The sequence below is a fragment of the Symsagittifera roscoffensis genome, chromosome 9 (assembly GCF_963678635.1).
Source record: "Symsagittifera roscoffensis chromosome 9, txSymRosc1.1, whole genome shotgun sequence".
Classification (NCBI taxonomy): Eukaryota; Metazoa; Xenacoelomorpha; order Acoela; family Convolutidae; genus Symsagittifera; species Symsagittifera roscoffensis.
The window spans coordinates 49,937,310-49,957,809 of NC_087070.1; the positions used below are offsets into that span (position 1 = coordinate 49,937,310).

The 20,500-nt window shown below is 36.2% G+C and overlaps 2 protein-coding genes across 2 annotated transcripts; one reads left to right on the forward strand and one right to left on the reverse strand.

Moving 5' to 3' along the window:
• Nucleotides 1-10,193: 10,193 nt before the first annotated feature.
• LOC134854417 (uncharacterized) lies at nt 10,194-13,612 on the reverse strand. Its single transcript, XM_063870657.1, has 6 exons — nt 13,466-13,612; nt 12,977-13,129; nt 12,475-12,612; nt 11,728-11,885; nt 11,231-11,354; nt 10,194-10,666 (listed from the first exon to the last, which is right to left on the reverse strand). Exons 2-6 carry the CDS (start codon nt 13,112-13,114, stop codon nt 10,538-10,540), a joined length of 687 nt encoding a protein of 228 aa, XP_063726727.1. The 5' UTR covers nt 13,115-13,129; nt 13,466-13,612; the 3' UTR covers nt 10,194-10,537.
• A 3,340-nt stretch (nt 13,613-16,952) lies between these two features.
• On the forward strand, nt 16,953-18,967 carry LOC134854446 (peptidyl-prolyl cis-trans isomerase A-like). The gene is made up of 4 exons (XM_063870699.1): nt 16,953-17,399; nt 17,762-17,942; nt 18,272-18,369; nt 18,610-18,967. The coding sequence occupies exons 1-4, from the start codon at nt 17,133-17,135 to the stop codon at nt 18,736-18,738; spliced, it is 675 nt and encodes a 224-aa protein (XP_063726769.1). The 5' UTR covers nt 16,953-17,132; the 3' UTR covers nt 18,739-18,967.
• Nucleotides 18,968-20,500: the final 1,533 nt, after the last annotated feature.

Consider the following 20,500-nt stretch of genomic DNA (forward strand, 5'->3'; position numbering starts at 1 on the left):
GAAGGGTTACTTTGTTGACGGGTAGTAGTGGTTGTCGTTGAGCTATTTCGATTCCGATTCGTGGTAAATTATTGTTTTCTTAAATGTTGCTCTCCTGTCCAGTGGTGATAAAAAATGGAGTTTCTTCCGCGATCCATCCATTGGATTGTATTCTAACTACAATTTTTCCGATGATGTTGACGGTATCGTTAGTAAAACCGCAGTATAAATCACGAGTTTTCTTGTCTACTGGGTGGATTTTCAAATGTGGGTTTCTCAATTTCAGTTCATGTAGGTCGTTTTGTTTAAGAAAGCTTACTGGACTCGCCGAATCTACTGGAACGTTCAGGTTAACTATTGCGTCATCTCCCAGTCCAATGTCAACCAATTTCTTAGTTTCCACACCGTTGGTGTCATAGATGACTCTGATGCTAAGAACCGAATAATCGTCGTTGTCGCTGATCCCCTCTTCTGTCCAAGCATTAACCACGCCACAAAAGTTTTCTTCAATTCTTGCTTGTGGGTCTTTTGGGGAGTATGGACAATTCTGACTATTTACAACTTCTTCTACAGTATTTACATCGGGTTTTCTTCCTTTCGATTTACACAGTCTTTCAAAATGTCCTTTATATTTACAAATGTTACAGATTATTTCCTTTGCCGGGCACACATTCAGGTGACCCTTGGTAAACGCACTCCCACATTTCATACAAGTATTAGATCTTTCTTTGTTGAAACTTGGTTCCTTTTGAACATTATTGAAATTTTTGTACACTCTGCCGCCACTTCCTGTCGTGTTGAATGATCTAGTCATGTTTGTAAGTTTAAGATGATTGTAGTAGTCTTTTTCGTCGATGATGGCTTGATTGAGTGCATCCACTGGATTAAGAGTTTCCGAGAGTAATCTTCGTTGTAATTCAGTTTTTCATGTTAAAAATAAATACATCTCTTATCAACTCCTGTTCGGCGTTGATTCCAATTTCACATGATCTTGCTAAGTCTGATAGAGCGCCCCAAAATTGTTCATATGATTCCCTGTCCTTCTGTTTTCTGCTTAGCAATTTGTATCGTTCAAACGTAATATTTGTCATTTTGATAAAAGCTGTTTCCAGTAGATCGAAAAATTCTTTGAAGATTTCTAGGACTTAAACCCTTGGGTGTTTTTGAGCAAAAACTCTCTTTCCTTCCGCTCCTAGGGCCAAATATAAGATTGATCTTACTTTTTTTACGGCCTCGTATTTTCTCATGCCTCCGAATTTTCGTTTCTTTTCTGCTATTATTTTGTCCTCTGCGTGTTCGTAGACTCGCATGGTCTCTTTATTTCTGGCCTCACTGGCTTTCCTCTGTGGATCATTTTCTGGCTCCTGGGCGTCTTCTAGGATAGGGATCGTAGTCCCCAGATCCAATGGTGCCTTTAGATTATCTATATCTAAATTCTCTTTAGCGATGATAGCCAGATGAAATTGTTCTATCCAGTTGGTCCTTTGGGTGGGTGGTTCTATCGTGTGATTTGGCCAAAAGGCGGGAAATCCCCGGCAGATTTGAATCAATTGATGACTGCGCCATAATAAAAGTGTGCAAATACCACTGGTAACTATTCTAACTAAACTAGGTTAAAAGGAATAAAATAAAATATTGCATTAAAACTGACCGATGTCTTAAAAAAGCAACTAGTGAACGAATATTCTAAATGATTTTATCAATTGCCGCGGTTAAAGATGGCTTGGGTTCGTTAAACGACATTGCCAAAAGTTTTGCTTTAATTGTGTAGATGAGTCGTTCTACGACTCCATTGGATCTGTGATCGCCGACCTTACATAAAATTAAGTTATTGTTGATCTTCTTGCGGAAAGTTTTAAAATCGTTCGAAATAAAACATGACCCATGGTCGACTCTGATAGACTTCGGAAATCCATGAAGGTGACATAAATCTGCCATAAAAGATAAAAGCGAAGAAGCTGATGTGATATTCACCACCTTCACCTTTGCTGACGGAAACTTTGAGAAGCGATCAATACATAGTAATAGATATTTTGAGTTTCCCCAATTTTGTCCAATGAACCCGCAAAGTCTAAGTCTACTTCTTCATTTGGTTCAGATAAAATTGGCAATTTCTCAGTATTGCTCGTGCCCAAAATCACTTTTAAATTTTTACCCGCCTTGATACACTGGATACAGTTTTTCCCATGGTAAAAAATCTCTCTATATAAATGTGGCCACCAGATGTTTTCTGCCAGAGATTTCATTCCGAACTGTCCTGGGTGGGTTTCATGGAGTAGTGACAAAAATGGCGGTCTCAGAGCTGCTGCCACTATCAGTTAATATTATTGAATAACAATCCTTCTTTCACGTGGATGTCTCGTTGAAAGGTCTTCAGGTAAGCTCCGAATCTGTCCAATGGTCTGCCTTCTTCTACTGCCTTCTTCACATCCTTGAGAGTTTTGTCCTCGTCTGTCATAAGTCTAATTAGTCTGTTTGAGCAATGTTCGGTGAAAGATGATGGAGTGTCTGGTAACTTCAGATCTCCCTTGTATTTAGCGAGTAATTTTTTGTGAATATCTGACATTATGCCGTTGTCGAAACTTATTCTCCGCCTTAAGGGAAATTTTTAACGAATTCACAGACGCGAGAAATTCTACAAATAGATTTTTTTTCGGGATTTAGTGACTGGTTAACTGATAATAATGAATGTGAAAGAAAAAAAATAGGCAAGTTTTGTCTGAAACATGGAAAAAACTAAAATTGAAATTTGAAAGGTTTAATGGGATGCACCGCTTGTACAGGACTCTGAACACGAGTCATTAGAATTACAAACTCTAATTGTATCGTTAACGTAGTTATAAATATTCGCGAAGAACGACCGTTGGATGTGTAAAGTTAATTTTTTCCCGCCCCTTGGATTATTGTGATCCAAGTTAGTTATAGTATTTAAATCCACTGGATTGTACAATTCGTTCTTTGTACAATTATTCTTTTTACAATTAATATTTACAGAGAGGTTATATACAATCTTTTTCACTGTTGCCACTACAAATTCGTTATCGTAGTGTGAGATTGGGAGCGCTTTTCCCGAAGGTAATCTCGACAATAAATCTGTAAATCCCATGTCTTTTCCTGGTATATGTTTGATCTTGAAATTAAATGGTAAAAGTCAATTTACCCAACGGGTCAGTTTCCTGTGCATAGTATTGTTACTTTGATTAGCGTTTAAGGCTGATAACAATGCCTTGTGGTCCGTTACAATCTCGAACTCGGCGCCATACAAGAAACTTTCTAAATGCTCTGTAGCCCAAACCACTCCCAACAGTTCTAATTCATTTGTTGAGTAATTCATTTCATGACTATTTAAAAATCGAGAAACGAATGCTATTGTTAACCAATTTTTTTCGTCCCATCGTTCTAATGTGGCTCCCAGACCACTGTGTGAAGCGTTTTTAATCTTGACATCCTTTTTATATCGAAATGGTTGTTCTCTGTAATGTTAACAATCTGTTTTTTTAATTCTTCGAAAGCCTTCGTGTGATCGTCGTTCCATAGCTAAACTGATTTTTTTAAACTAAAAGTGGGCGTAACGGAGAACTTAGGGTTGACAGGTTCGGGACGAACTTCATATATTGGTTGACCGAGCCGAAGAATGACCTTAATCCAGATATGTTTTTGGGGTTTGGAAGGCTTCTCATAGCATCTGACTTTCCCACCAATGATTTCACCCCCGAGTTTGATATCTTGAATCCCAGCCATTCTATTTTTTTTGGAAAAATGAACATTTCGCCTGTTTTACTGTCATGTTCTTGTTGTCCAAGATATTTAAGATTTTGCTAGTTTCGCTTTGTGTTCGTTTAATGATCCTTTTGAGGCTATTAAATATCGTCAATTAAGCAGTAGGTAAAAGGAATATCTTTCAGTTGTGAATCCATCACCCTTTGGAATTCGTTTGGCATGTCGCCTAGCCCGTAAAACCCCGTTAAAAATCGATAAGTTCCGGTGGTTTCACCACTTACGATACTAAAATTACATTGTTTGCTAGTGTCTGTGCATAATTGTAATTGACTGTACGCATTTTTTAGGCCTAAATTGCTAAACCAGACTTCCCCTGAATCTTTGTTAGAAAGTTGGAGGGCTATGTTGTCGATGAGCTTGTGTATATTTGGCATTTGATATTTGTTCTAGATTATCTGGTCATTTAGGAGTTTTGAATCTAAGGCCAACTTGATACTACCGTCTTTTTTTTTTCTTGTTATCACTATTGGACTAATGAAGCAGTCTTCGCCACATTTGCTTAGTTTCACAATATAACCCTCCTTTTCCATTCTATTTAATTCCACCCTTACACTATCTAGTAAATGAAGAGGAACTCTTCTGCATTTGGTTTGGATAGGTTTGAACGGGGAGTAGAAATGAGGTGTTTTTCTGTCCAGTGGTATTTTCCCTACTCTGTTACATAATCCTTTGAATTTATGGTACAAGTTAAGGATTGAGTCTGAATGATTGTTTGACTTACACGAATCTGGAAGGGTTACTTTGTTGACGGGTAGTAGTGGTTGTCGTTGAGCTATTTCGATTCCGATTCGTGGTAAATTATTGTTTTCTTAAATGTTGCTCTCCTGTCCAGTGGTGATAAAAAATGGAGTTTCTTCCGCGATCAATCCTTTGGATTGTATTCTAACTACAATTTTTCCGATGATGTTGACGGTATCGTTAGTAAAACCGCAGTATAAATCACGAGTTTTCTTGTCTACTGGGTGGATTTTCAAATGTGGGTTTCTCAATTTCAGTTCATGTAGGACATTTTGCTTAAGGAAGCTTACTGGACTCGCCGAATCTACTGGAACGTTCAGGTTAACTATCGCGTCATCTCCCAGTCCAATGTCAACCAATTTCTTAGTTTCCACACCGTTGGTGTCATAGATGACTCTGATGCTAAGAACCGAATAATCGTCGTTGTCGCTGATCCCCTCTTCTGTCCAAGCATTAACCACGCCACAAAAATTTTCTTCAATTCTTGCTTGTGGGTCTTTTGGGGAGTATGGACAATTCTGACTATTTACAACTTCTTCTACAGTATTTACAGCGGGTTTTCTTCCTTTCGATTTACACAGTCTTTCAAAATGTCCTTTATATTTACAAATGTTACAGATTATTTCCTTTGCCGGACACACATTCAGGTGACCCTTGGTAAACGCACTCCCACATTTCATACAAGTATTAGATCTTTCTTTGTTGAAACTTGGTTCCTTTTGTACATTATTGAAATTTTTGTACATTCTGCCGCCACTTCCTGTCGTGTTGAATGATCTAGTCATGTTTGTAAGTTTAAGATGATTGTAGTAGTCTTTTTCGTCGATGATGTCTTGATTGAGTGCATCCACTAGATTAAGAAATTCCGAGAGTAATCTTCGTTGTAAATCAGTTTTTCATGTTAAAAATAAATACATCTCTTATCAACTCCTGTTCGGCGTTGATTCCAATTTCACATGATCTTGCTAAGTCTGATAGAGCGCCCCAAAATTGTTCATATGATTCCCTGTCCTTCTGTTTTCTGCTTAGCATTTTGTATCGTTCAAACGTAATATTTGTCCTTTTGATAAAAGCTGTTTCCAGTAGATCAAAAAATTCTTTGAAGATTTCTAGGACTTTAACCCTTGGGTGTTTTTGAGCAAAAACTCTCTTTCCTTCCGCTCCTAGGGCCAAATATAAGATTGATCTTACTTTTTTATCGGCCTCGTATTTTCTCATGCCTCCGAATTTTCGTTTCTCTTCTGCTATTATTTTGTCCTCTGCGTGTTCGTAGACTCGCATGGTCTCTTTATTTCTGGCCTCACTGGCTTTCCTCTGTGGATCATTTTCTGACTCCTGGGCGCCTTCTAGGATAGGGATCGTAGTCCCCAGATCCAATGGTGCCTTTAGATTATCTATATCTAAATTCTCTTTAGCGATGATAGCCAGATGAAATTGTTCTATCCAGTTGGTCCTTTGGGTGGGTGGTTCTATCGTGTGATTTGGCCAAAAGGCGGGAAATCCCCGGCAGATTTGAATCAATTGATGACTGCGCCATAATAAAAGTGTGCAAATACCACTGGTAACTATTCTAACTAAACTAGGTTACAAAGGAATAAAATAAGGTATTGCATTAAAACTGACCGATGTCTTAAAAGAGCAACTAGTGAACGAATATTCTAAATGATTTTATCAATTGCCGCGTTTAAAGACGGCTTGGGTTCGTTAAACGACATTGCCAAAAGTTTTGCTTTAATTGTGTAGATGAGTTGTTCTACGACTCCATTGGATCTGTGATCGCCGACCTTACATAAAATTAAGTTATTGTTGTTCTTCTTGCGGAAAGTTTTAAAATCGTTCGAAATAAAACATGACCCATGGTCGACTCTGATGGACTTCGGAAATCCATGAAGGTGACAATTATCTGACATAAAAGATAAAAGCGAAGAAGCTGAAGTGATATTCACCACCTTCACCTTTGCTGACGGAATCTTTGAGAAGCGATCAATACATAGTAATAGATATTTTGAGTTTCCCCAATTTTTGTCCAATGAACCCGCAAAGTCTAAGTCTACTTCTTCATTTGCTTTAGATAAAATTGGCAATTTCTCAGTATTGCTCGTGCCCAAAATCACTTTTAAATTCTTACCCGCCCTGATACACTGGATACAGTTTTTCCCATGGTAAAAAATCTCTCTATTTAAATGTGGCCACCAGATGTTTTCTGCCAGAGATTTTATTCCGAACTGTCCTGGGTGGGTTTCATGGAGTAGTGACAAAAATGGCGGTCTCAGAGCTGCTGCCACTATCAGTTAATATCATTGAATAACAATCCTTCTTTCACGTGGATGTCTCAATGAAAGGTCTTCAGGTAAGCTCCGAATCTGTCCAATGGTCTGCCTTCTTCTACTGCCTTCTTCACATCCTTGAGAGTTTTGTCCTCTTCTGTCATAAGTCTAATTAGTCTGTTTGAGCAATGTTCGATGAAAGATGATGGAGTGTCTGGTAACTTCAGATCTCCCTTGTATTTAGCGAGTAATTTTTTGTGAATATCTAACATTATGCCGTTGTCGAAACTTATTCTCCGCCTTAAGGGAAATTTTTAACGAATTCACAGACGCGAGAAATTCTTCAAATCGATTTTTTCGGGATTTAGTGACTGGTTAACTGATAATAATGAATGTGAAAGAAAAAAAATAGGCAAGTTTTGTCTGAAACATGGAAAAAACTAAAATTGAAATTTGAAAGGTTTAATGGGATGCAACCGCTTGTACAGGACTCTGAACGCGAGTCATTAGAATTACAAATTCTAATTGTATCGTTAACGTAGTTAAGAATATTCGCGAAGAACGACCGTTGGATGTGTAGAGTTAATTTCTTTCCGCCCATTGGATTATTGTGATCCAAGTTAGTAATAGTATTTAAATCCACTGGATTGTACAATTCGTTCTTTGTACAATTATTCTTTTTACAATCAATATTTACAGAGAGGTTATCTACAATCTTTTTCACTGTTGCCACTACAAAGTCGTTATCGTAGTGTGAGATTGGGAGCGCTTTTCCGAAGGTAATCTCGACAATAAATCTGTAAATCCCATGTCTTTTCCTGGTATATGTTTGATCTTGAAATTAAATGGTAAAAGTCAATTTACCCAACGGGTCAGTCTGCTGTGCATAGTATTGTTACTTTTAATAGCGTTTAAGGCTGATAACAATGCCTTGTGGTCCGTTACAATCTCGAACTCGGCGCCATACAAGTAATTTTCTAAATGCTCTGTAGCCCAAACCACTCCCAACAGTTCTAATTCATTTGTTCAGTAATTCATTTCATGACTATTTAAAAATCGAGAAACGAATGCTATTGTTAACCAATTTTTTTCGTCCCATCGTTCTAATGTGGCTCCCAGACCACTGTGTGAAGCGTTTTTATTCTTGACATCCTTTTTATATCGAAATGGTTGTTCTCTGTAATGTTAACAATCTGTTTTTTTAATTCTTCGAAAGCCTTCGTGTGATCGTCGTTCCATAGGTAAACTGATTTTTTTAAACTAAAAGTGGGCGTAACGGAGAACTTAGGGTTGACAGGTTCGGGACGAACTTCATATATTGGTTGACCGAGCCGAAGAATGACCTTAATCCAGATATGTTTTTGGGGTTTGGAAGGCTTCTCATAGCATCTGACTTTCCCACCAATGATTTCACCCCCAAGCATTAACCACGCCACAAAAGTTTTCTTCACTTCTTGCTTGTGGGTCTTTTGGGGAGTATGGACAATTCTGACTATTTACAACTTCTTCTACAGTATTTACAGCGGGTTTTCTTCCATTCGATTTACACAGTCTTTCAAAATGTCCTTTATATTTACAAATGTTACAGATTATTTCCTTTGCCGGACACACATTCAGGTGACCCTTGGTAAACGCACTCCCACATTTCATACAAGTATTAGATCTTTCTTTGTTGAAACTTGGTTCCTTTTGTACATTATTGAAGTTTTTGTACACTCTGCCGCCACTTCGTGTCGTGTTGAATGATCTAGTCATGTTTGTTAGTTTAAGATGGTTGTAGTAGTCTTTTTCGTCGATGATGGCTTGATTGAGTGCATCCACTGGATTAAGAGTTTCCGAGAGTAATCTTCGTTGTAAATCAGTTTTTCATGTTAAAAATAAATACATCTCTTATCAACTCCTGTTCGGCGTTGATTCCAATTTCACATGATCTTGCTAAGTCTGATAGAGCGCCCCAAAATTGTTCATATGATTCCCTGTCCTTCTGTTTTCTGCTTAGCAATTTGTATCGTTCAAACGTAATATTTGTCGTTTTGATAAAAGCTGTTTCCAGTAGATCGAAAAATTCTTTGAAGATTTCTAGGACTTTAACCCTTGGGTGTTTTTGAGCAAAAACTCTCTTTCCTTCCGCTCCTAGGGCCAAATATAAGATTGATCGGCATCGTATTTTCTCATGCCTCCGAATTTTCGTTTCTCTTCTGCTATTATTTTGTCCTCGGCGTGTTTGTAGACTCGCATGGTCTCTTTATTTCTGGCCTCACTGGCTTTTGCTCTGTGGATCATTTTTTGACTCCTGGGCGCCTTCTAGGATAGGGATCGTAGTCCCCAGATCCAATGGTGCCTTTAGATTATCTATATCTAAATTCTCTTTAGCGATGATAGCCAGATGAAATTGTTCTATCCAGTTGGTCCTTTGGGTGGGTGGTTCTATCGTGTGATTTGGCCAAAAGGCGGGAAATCCCCGGCAGATTTGAATCAATTGATGACTGCGCCATAATAAAAGTGTGCAAATACCACTGGTAACTATTCTAACTAAACTAGGTTAAAAGGAATAAAATAAAATATTGCATTAAAACTGACCGATGTCTTAAAAAAGCAACTAGTGAACGAATATTCTAAATGATTTTATCAATTGCCGCGGTTAAAGATGGCTTGGGTTCGTTAAACGACATTGCCAAAAGTTTTGCTTTAATTGTGTAGATGAGTCGTTCTACGACTCCATTGGATATGTGATCCCCGACCTTACATAAAATTAAGTTATTGTTGTTCTTCTTGCGGAAAGTTTTAAAATCGTTCGAAATAAAACATGACCTATGGTCGACTCTGATAGACTTCGGAAATCCATGAAGGTGACAATAATCTGACATAAAAGATAAAAGCGAAAAAGCTGAAGTGATATTCACCACCTTTGCTGACGGAAACTTTGAGAAGCGATCAATACATAGTAATAGATATTTTGAGTTGCCCCAATTTTTGTCCAATGGACCCGCAAAGTCCAATTTCTTCCTTTATGAAAAATCCAAAAAAAAATTTGAAAAAAAAACATTTAGCAAATATTAATTTTCTTTTGCAAAATTATTAAGATCGAAACCTTCTGCACTACCACACCTCTGTTTTAAGGGTATAAATAATCAAATGAAAACAGACATAAGAGTCAGAGTTTTGAAGCTCATAAATTTTTCTATCAAGCATGTGAATCTGTTGGAATGAAATCTATTCATTTTAGCTAATCTGCCAGCTTTTGCTACTTTTCCGCTGGTGAAAACTTGGGATTATGTTTTGTTGGGATCATGTTTTGGTACCGCGATCATCTAGGCTAACTATTGTGCATGTTAACTCATATATTTTTACAGGTGGTCAGGTCAAAATTACAAGAGTTTTGTAAATTTTGATAGTATAGAGATTTTTTTTGAGGTCGTATTTGAAAAATTTGCACGAGTAGAGAATAATTGAATTGCAATTGATTAGTAAATACAGAGAAAAGTCATTACAATAATACAAGGAAGTTTAGGATGGCATATTTAATCAACAATCGACTGGGAAATAGTCATTGAAACATACAATACATTTGACATCTGCAGAGAAACGTTTATAATATTTAATTTTATTCAAGAATTATAATAAACATCAAACATTTTGACACCAAATTTTTATAGTTTCAAGCCGGAGAGAGGATTTTCAAACGTGTTTATTTTTTCAAACGCAATACGTCTAAATTGAGTCAAGCCGAGTTAGTTGAAATTTTTCGGCTCTTCTCGGCTTTCAAGGATGACTCATCGTTTCTCGGCTGGGAGTGTGTAGGGCGAGTGTTTGGTGAGTCCGCAGTCGGCGATCACCAACTCCTTTAGTGGAACTTGTTCCTTGTTCGTCTGCACTTTGTTGTTCAATTTCTCCAAAACGTCCTAAACAGAACAGATAAATATTTCAGAAAAAGTAATTTGGACAAAATATGGCAGTGAAAAATCCAGAAAAAAATACTTTTGAAAAAACGTGTCATTTCTGGTGGTTTTTGATGTTAGATTTTTTTCTTGAACCATGTCGTCAACAATGACCTTTAAAATTTGAAAAGTTGTTTAGTAAGACTGAATTATAAATCATTCATAACTAGGATACTTCAACGACCTAAGTAGCATTTTCACAAATTTCGGCTAGTTGCACCCCATATCACCCATTGTGCTCATATAAATCAAGAGTGTATATTGTAACAGTTGGCCAACTGTTTTTTATTGAATACTAATTCGGTCAATTGTACCAGGCCAGTTGATACAATACACTTTACCTCTGATTTATATCAGCACATGACTAAAACGAAGATAACTAACCAAAATTTTTCAAATTCAAGCATAGTAAATTGTTTCAGTAGATGTCCACAGTCATCAATCTTTTTATAAATAATCATCTTAAAAAAAATAACCCAGCCATTGGAAAAATTATGTCTGTTCTCTGACTTATGACCTATGACTTACCAGTCCGTCGATGACTTTGCCGAAGACTACGTGGAATCCATCCAACCACCTGACGGAGTTGAATGTGATGTAGAACTGGGAGGTGGCTGTGTTAGGCTGCAGCAGATGCGCCATCGCTACGTATCTACAATTATAATAACAGCTATTAGTTTTACCATTTTTTAGTTAATAATAGTTTAACTAGCGTCAGTTTAATGAAGTTTCTTTTAAAAAAGACTAACTTTATTATGAATAAAATTGACTTATTGTTACAATACTATGAAATAAATCAAAGCTCCGGATTTTTTAGGGGTTTTCTTTTTTGCCTTTACAAAATACTGCATAATATAAGTAGGTACATTTTTGAATTCTCGGTCATGGCGATACTATAGGTTGAAATTACTAGTATCTTGCGCAAACTGAACAACTGGAATTCATGCAGCAAGTTTCATTTGACTGAAAAGAGCTACGAGGTTAACTGGGTTCAGAGGAACTGGAGAAACTAAAGAGTGGCGTACCCGGCTGAGGGGTGACCGTGTACTATGGGCTCGTCGGCGAGTGTGGACCCGTAGATAGATCTGCCTCCAGTCCCGTCGAAGTTCGTGATGTCTCCGGCCTGCATGACGAAGTCCTGCACGAATCGGTGGAACTTGGATCCCTTGTAGCCGAATTTGGGCTGAAAGAGGCAGAACATTACAGAACTTTAAACAACCACGAAAAGCAGTGTCCAAAACGATGTTTTCTGGGGACTAGGGACAAAACAGAATAGACATAAGACATGATATCCATCAACAGATATTAAAACACAAAGCGCTTAATCGAATAAATGTTTTCAATTTTCTTTAGCTTTTAGTTTCCTTAGGTTTAAACGCTTTTTTATAAAAAATATATATTGTTCGTTTTGAACTTGATGCAATTTAGTTTGATACAATATTTCAACAGCATCCAGATTACTTTTGGTCAAAATTATCAAATAGAAGCTTACATACACATCAAATGTTTCTGGGAACCAATAATTTTGCAATATTTAAAAAATTAATGTGTGAATTTTACTTTACCGTGAAAAACGATTGTTTTTTTATTATGTCCAATGTCTGATGCTTACATCGTAGTATTAAGCGAAATAAGATTTTACGTAAACATTTCTGAGAACCTAAATTTTTCAAAAACTATTTATGTGTTTTATGATATTTTGTTTAATGATATTTATGTTTTATGATATTTTGTTTTATGATATTTTGTTAGGTTCCGGGTAAGATGCTTACATCGTGGTTGTATGCACCCTTGCAGAGAGCGGCAAAGTTGCTGACAGTTATGGGGGCTACTTCTCCGAATAGGGCAATCTCAATTCGGCCAACTGGGTTGTCGTCTAACTCAAGGTCCATCCAACAAGTCTTAGTCACCTAAACAGTAGAGAAAACATTTGGTATACGTTTAAAAATACAGTTACTTTCGCAGTGCCTTGATGCAAGTAATTTGTTTGGGTGCTCAGTAGCGGTTCAGATTAGCCTATAAAAAATAAAATCATTGCATAAATTTTTGATGGTATAGCGGACAAACCCATTGAGTAATTTCATTTTGCAACATCACGATGTGACCCGTTTATATGCTACATAAGAAAATGAAATATTTTGAAAAAAAACCTTGTTAAAATTGATTGTTTGTGATAATGTTTAATATACATCTTCAGAATATTTAAACTACTCTGCTAGTCTTTTGCCAAGTGGACATCAACATAAAAAAAGAAGAAAATATAAAACTGTTTACCTTCCACTTTTCCTCGTCGGGTATTTCGGCAGCCATTTTCAACATCTTCTTTCGCTCCTCAGCTGTGTAGATCTCGGCACGCGTGAACGAACGCAGCGAGATGAACACTCCCAACATGCAGATGAGAAGTTGTCTCATTTTCAAAGGATTATTCTAACCAAAAACACACTCGGTTAAAAACTAATCCTACTTTTTAACATCAGACATAATAACCGAACCTAAGATAAATATATGGAACTGCGTTGAAATAAGGAAAAACAATTGAATATATGGTCCTTTAATTGCCAAAAGCAAAAGTTATCAAAAATGTAATTATTTTTGCAAATTATTCTTGATACGCAAAATTTTCTTTTGTAATTAACTTTTTCAGATTTGACCTTACTTTTTCTTTCTGAAAAGTTAGTTTCTTTTGCGGGCAAAAAAATCAGTATTTAATTTGTTAATTTTTCTCAAAAAATTTTAAATAATAATCAAAGCTGCTTTACTAACCTTTTAATTTATTGTGTTATGGTATTATGTTATTTCACGCTAGCTTATGTGCGCTCTTTCTGTCTACTCGACTACTTGACTGTGGACTGTTTTGGCTCAGAGTGGAGATCTAAAAATCAGGACCGGATGAAAATGTGGATGATGCCAGCGTGTCACAGGTTGCAATTTAACTCCCGCTCCCCACGAGACATTGCGTGTACTGCCAACAACACGGCAACACGTCACCATCGCAAACAGTCCCCCCTTTGCCACGAGTAAATCCTCTTGTAGGGGGAGGGGGTTGTTTGCAAACTAGTTGAGAGATGATAAACATCACATATTGAATTGAAGAGATTTATATGAAAATCAAATTAACTTATTTTCGATAGCTCGGAGAACACCAACACGTGCTAACATTCAAGATGTTACCATTGTCAAGTGAAGCGATTTAATATTTTTGTTGTTTTAACTTATATTTAATATATTAAGAGTACTTTCTAATAAATTAAGTAAACTAAACTGAAAATTGCATCAGTTAATGATCAAATGCTAATGTTGAAATAAGTGAAAGCGCCACGTATCGATAGAGCAACACTCAACAGCGACGTTTTTTTATTGGTAAGAAAACTCAAAACGAGTCACAAACAAGCAAACGACGCCTAGCAATCCTTATATTCATACTAACCTCACCCCACCTCTCCGCTCCATGCGTAAAAATAAAGGATGGGGGACAACATTGTCGCAATCCAGAAGGCTTTTCTTTGAAACCATTTTTTTTTCTTCGATTCAAACGCAACTAATTTTATCTGTACCGGGCCATTGATGAAAAAAGTTTTTTTTTCTCCAGACAAAAGACAAATTTCGATAATTTTTGAATTTTTTAGAGCATTCAAAAAATATTGTTGTCCTGAGCTCAATTTTAAAAAGATATTCACATGTGATCATTTTTTTAATGGAATTTGAAGTAAATGGTGGCTTACAGATTGCCAATTAATCCAATTTGAGAAAATCAACGCGCGATTTATTTCGCGCTATCAACACTTAAGCGGTGATTTAATCCGTCTCAGAAACCGTTCCAAATTAAACTGAGGTATGCTATTTAGTCTAGTTAACACTTTGCTACATGTGAAGGATATCATTGTATTCTTTACATAGTGTGAGCGGGATGATCTTTGTATTTAAAGCAAACACTACTGCATATATTTTAAAAGGCAGTCGGAACATGCAAGGCTTCGCTCTAATACGACCAGTCGTGTTTAAAATAAAAATAGATTTAGACAATTTAGACCTCCAATTTTCGTTTCCAAAAAAAACTTTAATCACTTTTTAAACACTTCAGTGGGTTTGAATGCTCGGCCGAAATAACAAAAAAACTATAAGCAGTTTTAAAAACTAAAACCATTTGCAAAAAAAGGTTTAAGATTAAACTGCGACGTTTTTTATCAACCAATTTTTCAACGCATGATAATATCAGAAGCTAAAACTGATATTTACTTGCTAATGACAAAAATTTTTTCTAAATGAAAAATTGAGCCCAATCAGAAATATTTTCAGTGTTTGCTATAGTAGCCATTGTAGATTTTGCTGCAATGTTTACTGCGTGTCGGGCTCTTGTATTGGCGTACAAATTGCATCATGCGTCATAAAAGATTTTTTTCTAGATTTGAGATCCCATCCAAAAAACACAGATGTATGAAATTTTTCATTAGTGAAGTTGGTTTCCAACGTGTTTCAAATTAAATTAGATGTTTTACTGTTTAGCTTCAAAGCACTTGTTTCATTTCATGAAAACTTTTTCAATTGCAACACTTATACATTTTCCAGATAATTTTTGCGGTAAGGAAAAATTTCGTTTTTATCATCAACTCAAACATTTTAATTTTATGGATTCGATGTAAGAGATTTGAAGCAATCAGTTGAAACCCAAATATTTCAAACATATAGTTTCGATGTAAGAGATTTGAAGCAATCAGTTGAAACCCAAACATTTCTGCTTAAAAATTGTTTTTTTTTCTGACCACAAAAGAATTTGCTAACCAGAGATGAAAAAACAATGATTGAGCAGCAAGGATGCGAGCAGCAATAATTTACACAGATTTTTCTTCCCTTTTTTGCATGAATCAAAATCTCCGAACAACCTTTTTCTGATATACGTAAATGGTCAAACAGAGTCACCAATTCTTCAGAACAAACCATGATGTATAGCAAAATACACACCCTAGTGTGAATAACTTAAAGTAGCGTTACAATTATGTTTCTGAAAAAATTATTCCCATATTCATTAAAAAATTGTTGAAAAGGTAGGGCGTTTTTCCCATGAGTTTGCCTTTTTCATGCAAGGTCTTTTACATATTTTCTGAAATCGTCTCATACATATTTTTTGAGTTCTCAGACATCAGATAATATCATAAGCGGTTGCAGGAGAAATGATTCTGCCCTTTGAAACTGCTGAAATGATAAAAAAAAGAAAAACCTTTCATTGTTTTAGTATACGAAAAGATATATTTATTTTCGCGTATCAAATTTCTACCGTCACTTCAGTTCGCAAAGATTTAAACACATCCGTTTTTGCATGTTACAAGAACACATGACTACGCGCATTAATTATCTCAAATTGGACAAATTAGCGATTTTCAAAACCCCATAATAATACATAAGTTGCTAGACATTTTTATTACATTTGAACTCCGAACAGCAATATCTTTTAAATGGTATAATACTTTTGCCGAAAACGCTGTTAAAAATCGAAAACTGACTGAATGAAAAAACAAACCCAACCATAAATAGTCTGCACTTGTTTTACAGTCAGAAACACTATTTTTTTAAGTAAAATGGCCAGTTTAACCGACATACAATTATAAGCGAAGTTTTCATGACAATTTCATCAGAAAAAAAGTGGCCTCTCCTTTCAAAACACTTGAGATCCTTTTTTCACCTCTGCTCTCTCGCACGAGGAATAATAACCTTTTTTGGAGACGTAAGTGGTCGGAACATTCTGTGCTAATTGCGCAAACACTGGCCTTTCTTGTTTATTTTGCGTGGAGTTTTTTACGATAGTTTGATGTACAAGTAAAGCGATGCGGGGCGGGGCAATAAAACGTTGTCACTTAAGTTCGTACCATATTAAAAAGCGCAACGTGGCATCGTGTCATCTTTCGAATCTCAGAGATCAAAAAGAACAAAAGTAATTATGCTTTTTGTTTTCACAATTACTCACTTCATTTGCACTCTAAATTACTTATCAACAGCCCTATTAAAATCTCACATTGCGTACAAGTGCTTCCGAAGCTGTCGCCAAAATGGTCAAGTCGTCATTTTTTTCTAATAACTTAAGTAAATAACACAAGTTGTTTCAACAAGAGTAAGTGTAAATGGCACAATTTTTGTTAACGTGGATTATGCAACGTGGCATAGTTTGCGCAACATCAACGCATACCCCCCCCCCCCCCCCACTCTCCCTTAAAAAAGTTCGTGGCACTTTGTGGCACGCAAGTGGTCTTAGATAAATAATACGTAGTTTGCCACTTTGCAGTTTTAACTCAAGTCACGGGAGTTAAATCTTCAACATCACTAGACCAGCTCGCCTCTTGTAACTCAGAACCGCAAAAAACAACAACTCTGTTCTTCATTTTTTCTTTGGAAAAAAAAGAAAAACTGTGACAAAAATTGCCAAAAATAGTTTTCAACCATGAACCAAATTGTGTTCACATTGTTCACGTCGCTCGTATTAGTCGCGGCTTTGATTGGTCACGTGAGTGGGCAAAAGAGGGGCGAAAAAGAAGACAAAGATGACATTCCTGATGATGAAAAGTGGATGGTCACCAAGACAGTCTTTTTCGACATCTCAATTGACATGAATGAACCCAAGAGAGTGACTATTGCTCTTTTCGGAGATGCAGCTCCCAACACTGTCAACAACTTCGCAGCTCTGTCTAAAGGCAATTACAGAGGCGACGTGAGTACTTCTTAAAAAACAAAACTGAAAGAAAAAAGAGGTTTTTCATCGAAGAAAAAGTTTCTTATAAATTATAAAAGTATTTAAATTTCTTTTGAAATATTTTACTAAGTTTGAAAACTTACTTCCTTTACAATTGGATGTTGATGTTTTAAAGTATAGCTTCTTCAAAAAAAATTTTTCACAGAAAAAAAAGTTTCAAAACCGAGCTTTTCTCAAATAAAAAGCATTTATTCAATTTTATTTAGTAGCCAACGATACACTTTTATCAACTCTTCTCGTTCACTTATTTCACAATTTAAATCTTAATATTTGCGACAAAATGGTTAATTCAAGCTACCTTATTTTTTGTTTCGTTTCAGCCCAAATTCGGCTTCAAGGGCACTAAGTTCCACAAGATTGTGAAGGACTTTGTGATCCAAGGGGGAGACATCACGACCGAGGATGGAAGTGGAGGCAAGAGCATCTACGGACCCTCGTTCAACGACGAGCCATTCTACCACTCACACGTGGGAACCGGATACTTGTCCATGGCCAACAGGGGTAAGGATAGGGAAGAATACCCACATAAGATTATCAATAAAAAGATATTAATAAAAGATATTATTATTAATAAAAAGATATTAAAAAGATATTAATAAAAGGCTGTATATTTGTACTAAGAGAGCTCATCACGTTTACCTGCTGTTGAAACTCGGGATTGAAACCTACAAACATTGTTTTTGGCTACTCTGAAAAAGTGCCCCAAAACGTCCTAAAATTTTCGAGGATTGATTCGTGCTGCTCCATAACGGACTGAAGAAACTCAAAAAAATATAGCGTTTCTTTTCCTCAAAAATAAATGGTCCTAAATTGAATGAATTTTATTTTAGGACCAGATACTAACGGAAGCCAGTTCTTCATTCTTCTACAGAGAGCCAGATGGTTGGACGGCAAACACGTTGTCTTCGGAAAGATCATCGAAGGAATGGTCAGTATGCTAATTGCAACATCTTTTTCTAATCGTCAGTGTATAAGATTGAAATTTGATGTCATCAAATTGATCACTTGGCCAAACGTACTGAAAGTGCGCGTGTGACGGAATAGTGAAACAACTACATATAAAGAATTTTAATTGGTAGCAGAAATTAACTCGAGAGCTCTTGGTCAGTCAGTATGACCTTAAATTAGCAGTTTCTCATTGTGGTATTAATTAGCCGATTCGTTACAGGAACACATTTTGGAAGTTGCCGAGCTAGAGACAACTGAGAATGGCCAGATGCCCAAAAAACTCGTCACCATTGAAGACTCTGGTTTGATCCGACACGACCCATACGTCCTCCCAGAAGACCAGCGATAAAAAACGAATCTAACGAGAAAGAAAAATAAACAGAGAAAAACAAGCAACTAATGCAAAGAATGATTTCAAATGCAGTTTCAAACACTACTTGATTTTAATGTCCTGGGATGTCGATACTAATTTGATCTACTTGTAATTCCAATTAATTAATAATTTGTCTATTCTTTACTACTGCTGTTAATGTTATGCTCCACTTGAAGCCTTAATAAACTGTATCCTTGTCCTATAACTTTTTTCTAACTCAAGTCTTAAAAGTAACAAGACTACTCAAATCAGGGCGAAGCCCTGAATGTTCCGACTGCCTTTTAAGGTTTATGGAGAAGTAATAACATTAAAAAATTAAATGTAATAAAACAAAATGAAATTTTTTTTCAAAAAATTGAAATTTTTAAAATAAAAATCATCCCCCCACACGCCATATAAAGCACAAAAGGATAGATTTCGTTCCTTGTAACAAATCAATTATGGCAAATAAGCTTCTTTCAACCAATTTGGAACGATTTCTAAGACGGATTAAATCTCCGCTTACGCGATAATAGCGCGAATTATATCGCGCGTTAATTGTCCCAAATTGGTCAAAATGGCAATATTTAAACCCTCATAGCTTTACGAAAAATGATCACAGGGGAAATATCTTTACAACGCAACCCGATCTGTTTTTTCTTTTTTTTTTTGCAATCCTTCGAGTAACAAGACTGCGTCAGCATTCTGCAAAGCTTCACTCAACCAGCACAAGCAAGAAATTGTTCAATAAATGGCATGACAACTTGAGGCTGCTTGCTGCTAGAGGCCGTCACCAGTGACGTTTTGCTAAGAACAGCAAAAAATTGAGGTCAGAAGCCTTAAATATATATAATCAAAATAAAAGTCTCCGAGTGTTCAGTTTAACACAGGCAACCCGATTAAATCTCACTTGCATTAAACCTTAACGAAGTTGACTTTGAGCAACCTACTTTCACACTTAGCTTTTTCATCGATATTAGGGGTGGCGTCCTTTATGATGAGGACCCATTGTTAGATTTTTTTCAGCCAATCAGAATTGAGTATTAAAAATCTCAAATAAAACGCAAAAATTCACATTAAAATTCACAGGCCTTTAAAACGTTTTGTGACTGATTAGAAAAAAGCACATGCATGAATTTTTAATATTGCGAAATCGAATTCGGGAATTGGAAAAAAAAACCTCAGACACTTTTTAAAAAAAATGAACAATAGAACCAAAAACTTATTGTTTATTCGCACAAATTGGCCAGCAAAACTTTGCTCTGCCGCTATAACGCATTTTATGTTAATAAAGACTTCAGTTATGTGCAAAGTCGATTAGCCAATCGGAACCTCTAACGAGTCTGATTGGTTGAAGTTTTCCATCATGCGATCCCTCCATCATGAGAATACACCCCGATATCAGGCAAAACTGATGTATTTTGATAAACACGGACACTGATAGAACTGCCAAAACATACTGATATAACAAAAACATTACTGTGCACTAAAATTGGCAACTTATGTAGGAAATAGAGTTGACTGATCTTTGACGCTACACTTGGAAGCTGGTATTTGAAAAAAGTATCATTGTTATGAGCAGAAAAAAATATTGCAACAAATTGAAGATTTTGAAAACATCTAACCTGCGGCAAATCAATAGAGTTTATATTCAGATTAGGGAAGTTTAAAAAAATGAATTACAAAAAACATGCTTTCGAAACAGTTTTCAGGCAAACACAGAATGGTTGATCTTTTTAAATAAAGAGTCCGGACCTCG

Coding starts and splice junctions, on each gene's coding strand:
- LOC134854417 (XM_063870657.1), bottom strand. CDS start 13,114: ATGAGACAACTTCTCATCTGCATGTTGGGAGTGTTCATCTCGCTGCGT. Junction 12,613..12,976: donor CCGACGAGGAAAAGTGGAAG/GTAAACAGTTTT, acceptor TCTACTGTTTAG/GTGACTAAGACTTGTTGGAT. Junction 10,667..11,230: donor GCAAAGTCATCGACGGACTG/GTAAGTCATAGG, acceptor TGTTCTGTTTAG/GACGTTTTGGAGAAATTGAA.
- LOC134854446 (XM_063870699.1), top strand. CDS start 17,133: ATGAACCAAATTGTGTTCACATTGTTCACGTCGCTCGTATTAGTCGCG. Junction 17,400..17,761: donor AAGGCAATTACAGAGGCGAC/GTGAGTACTTCT, acceptor GTTTCGTTTCAG/CCCAAATTCGGCTTCAAGGG. Junction 17,943..18,271: donor CTTGTCCATGGCCAACAGGG/GTAAGGATAGGG, acceptor ATTTTATTTTAG/GACCAGATACTAACGGAAGC.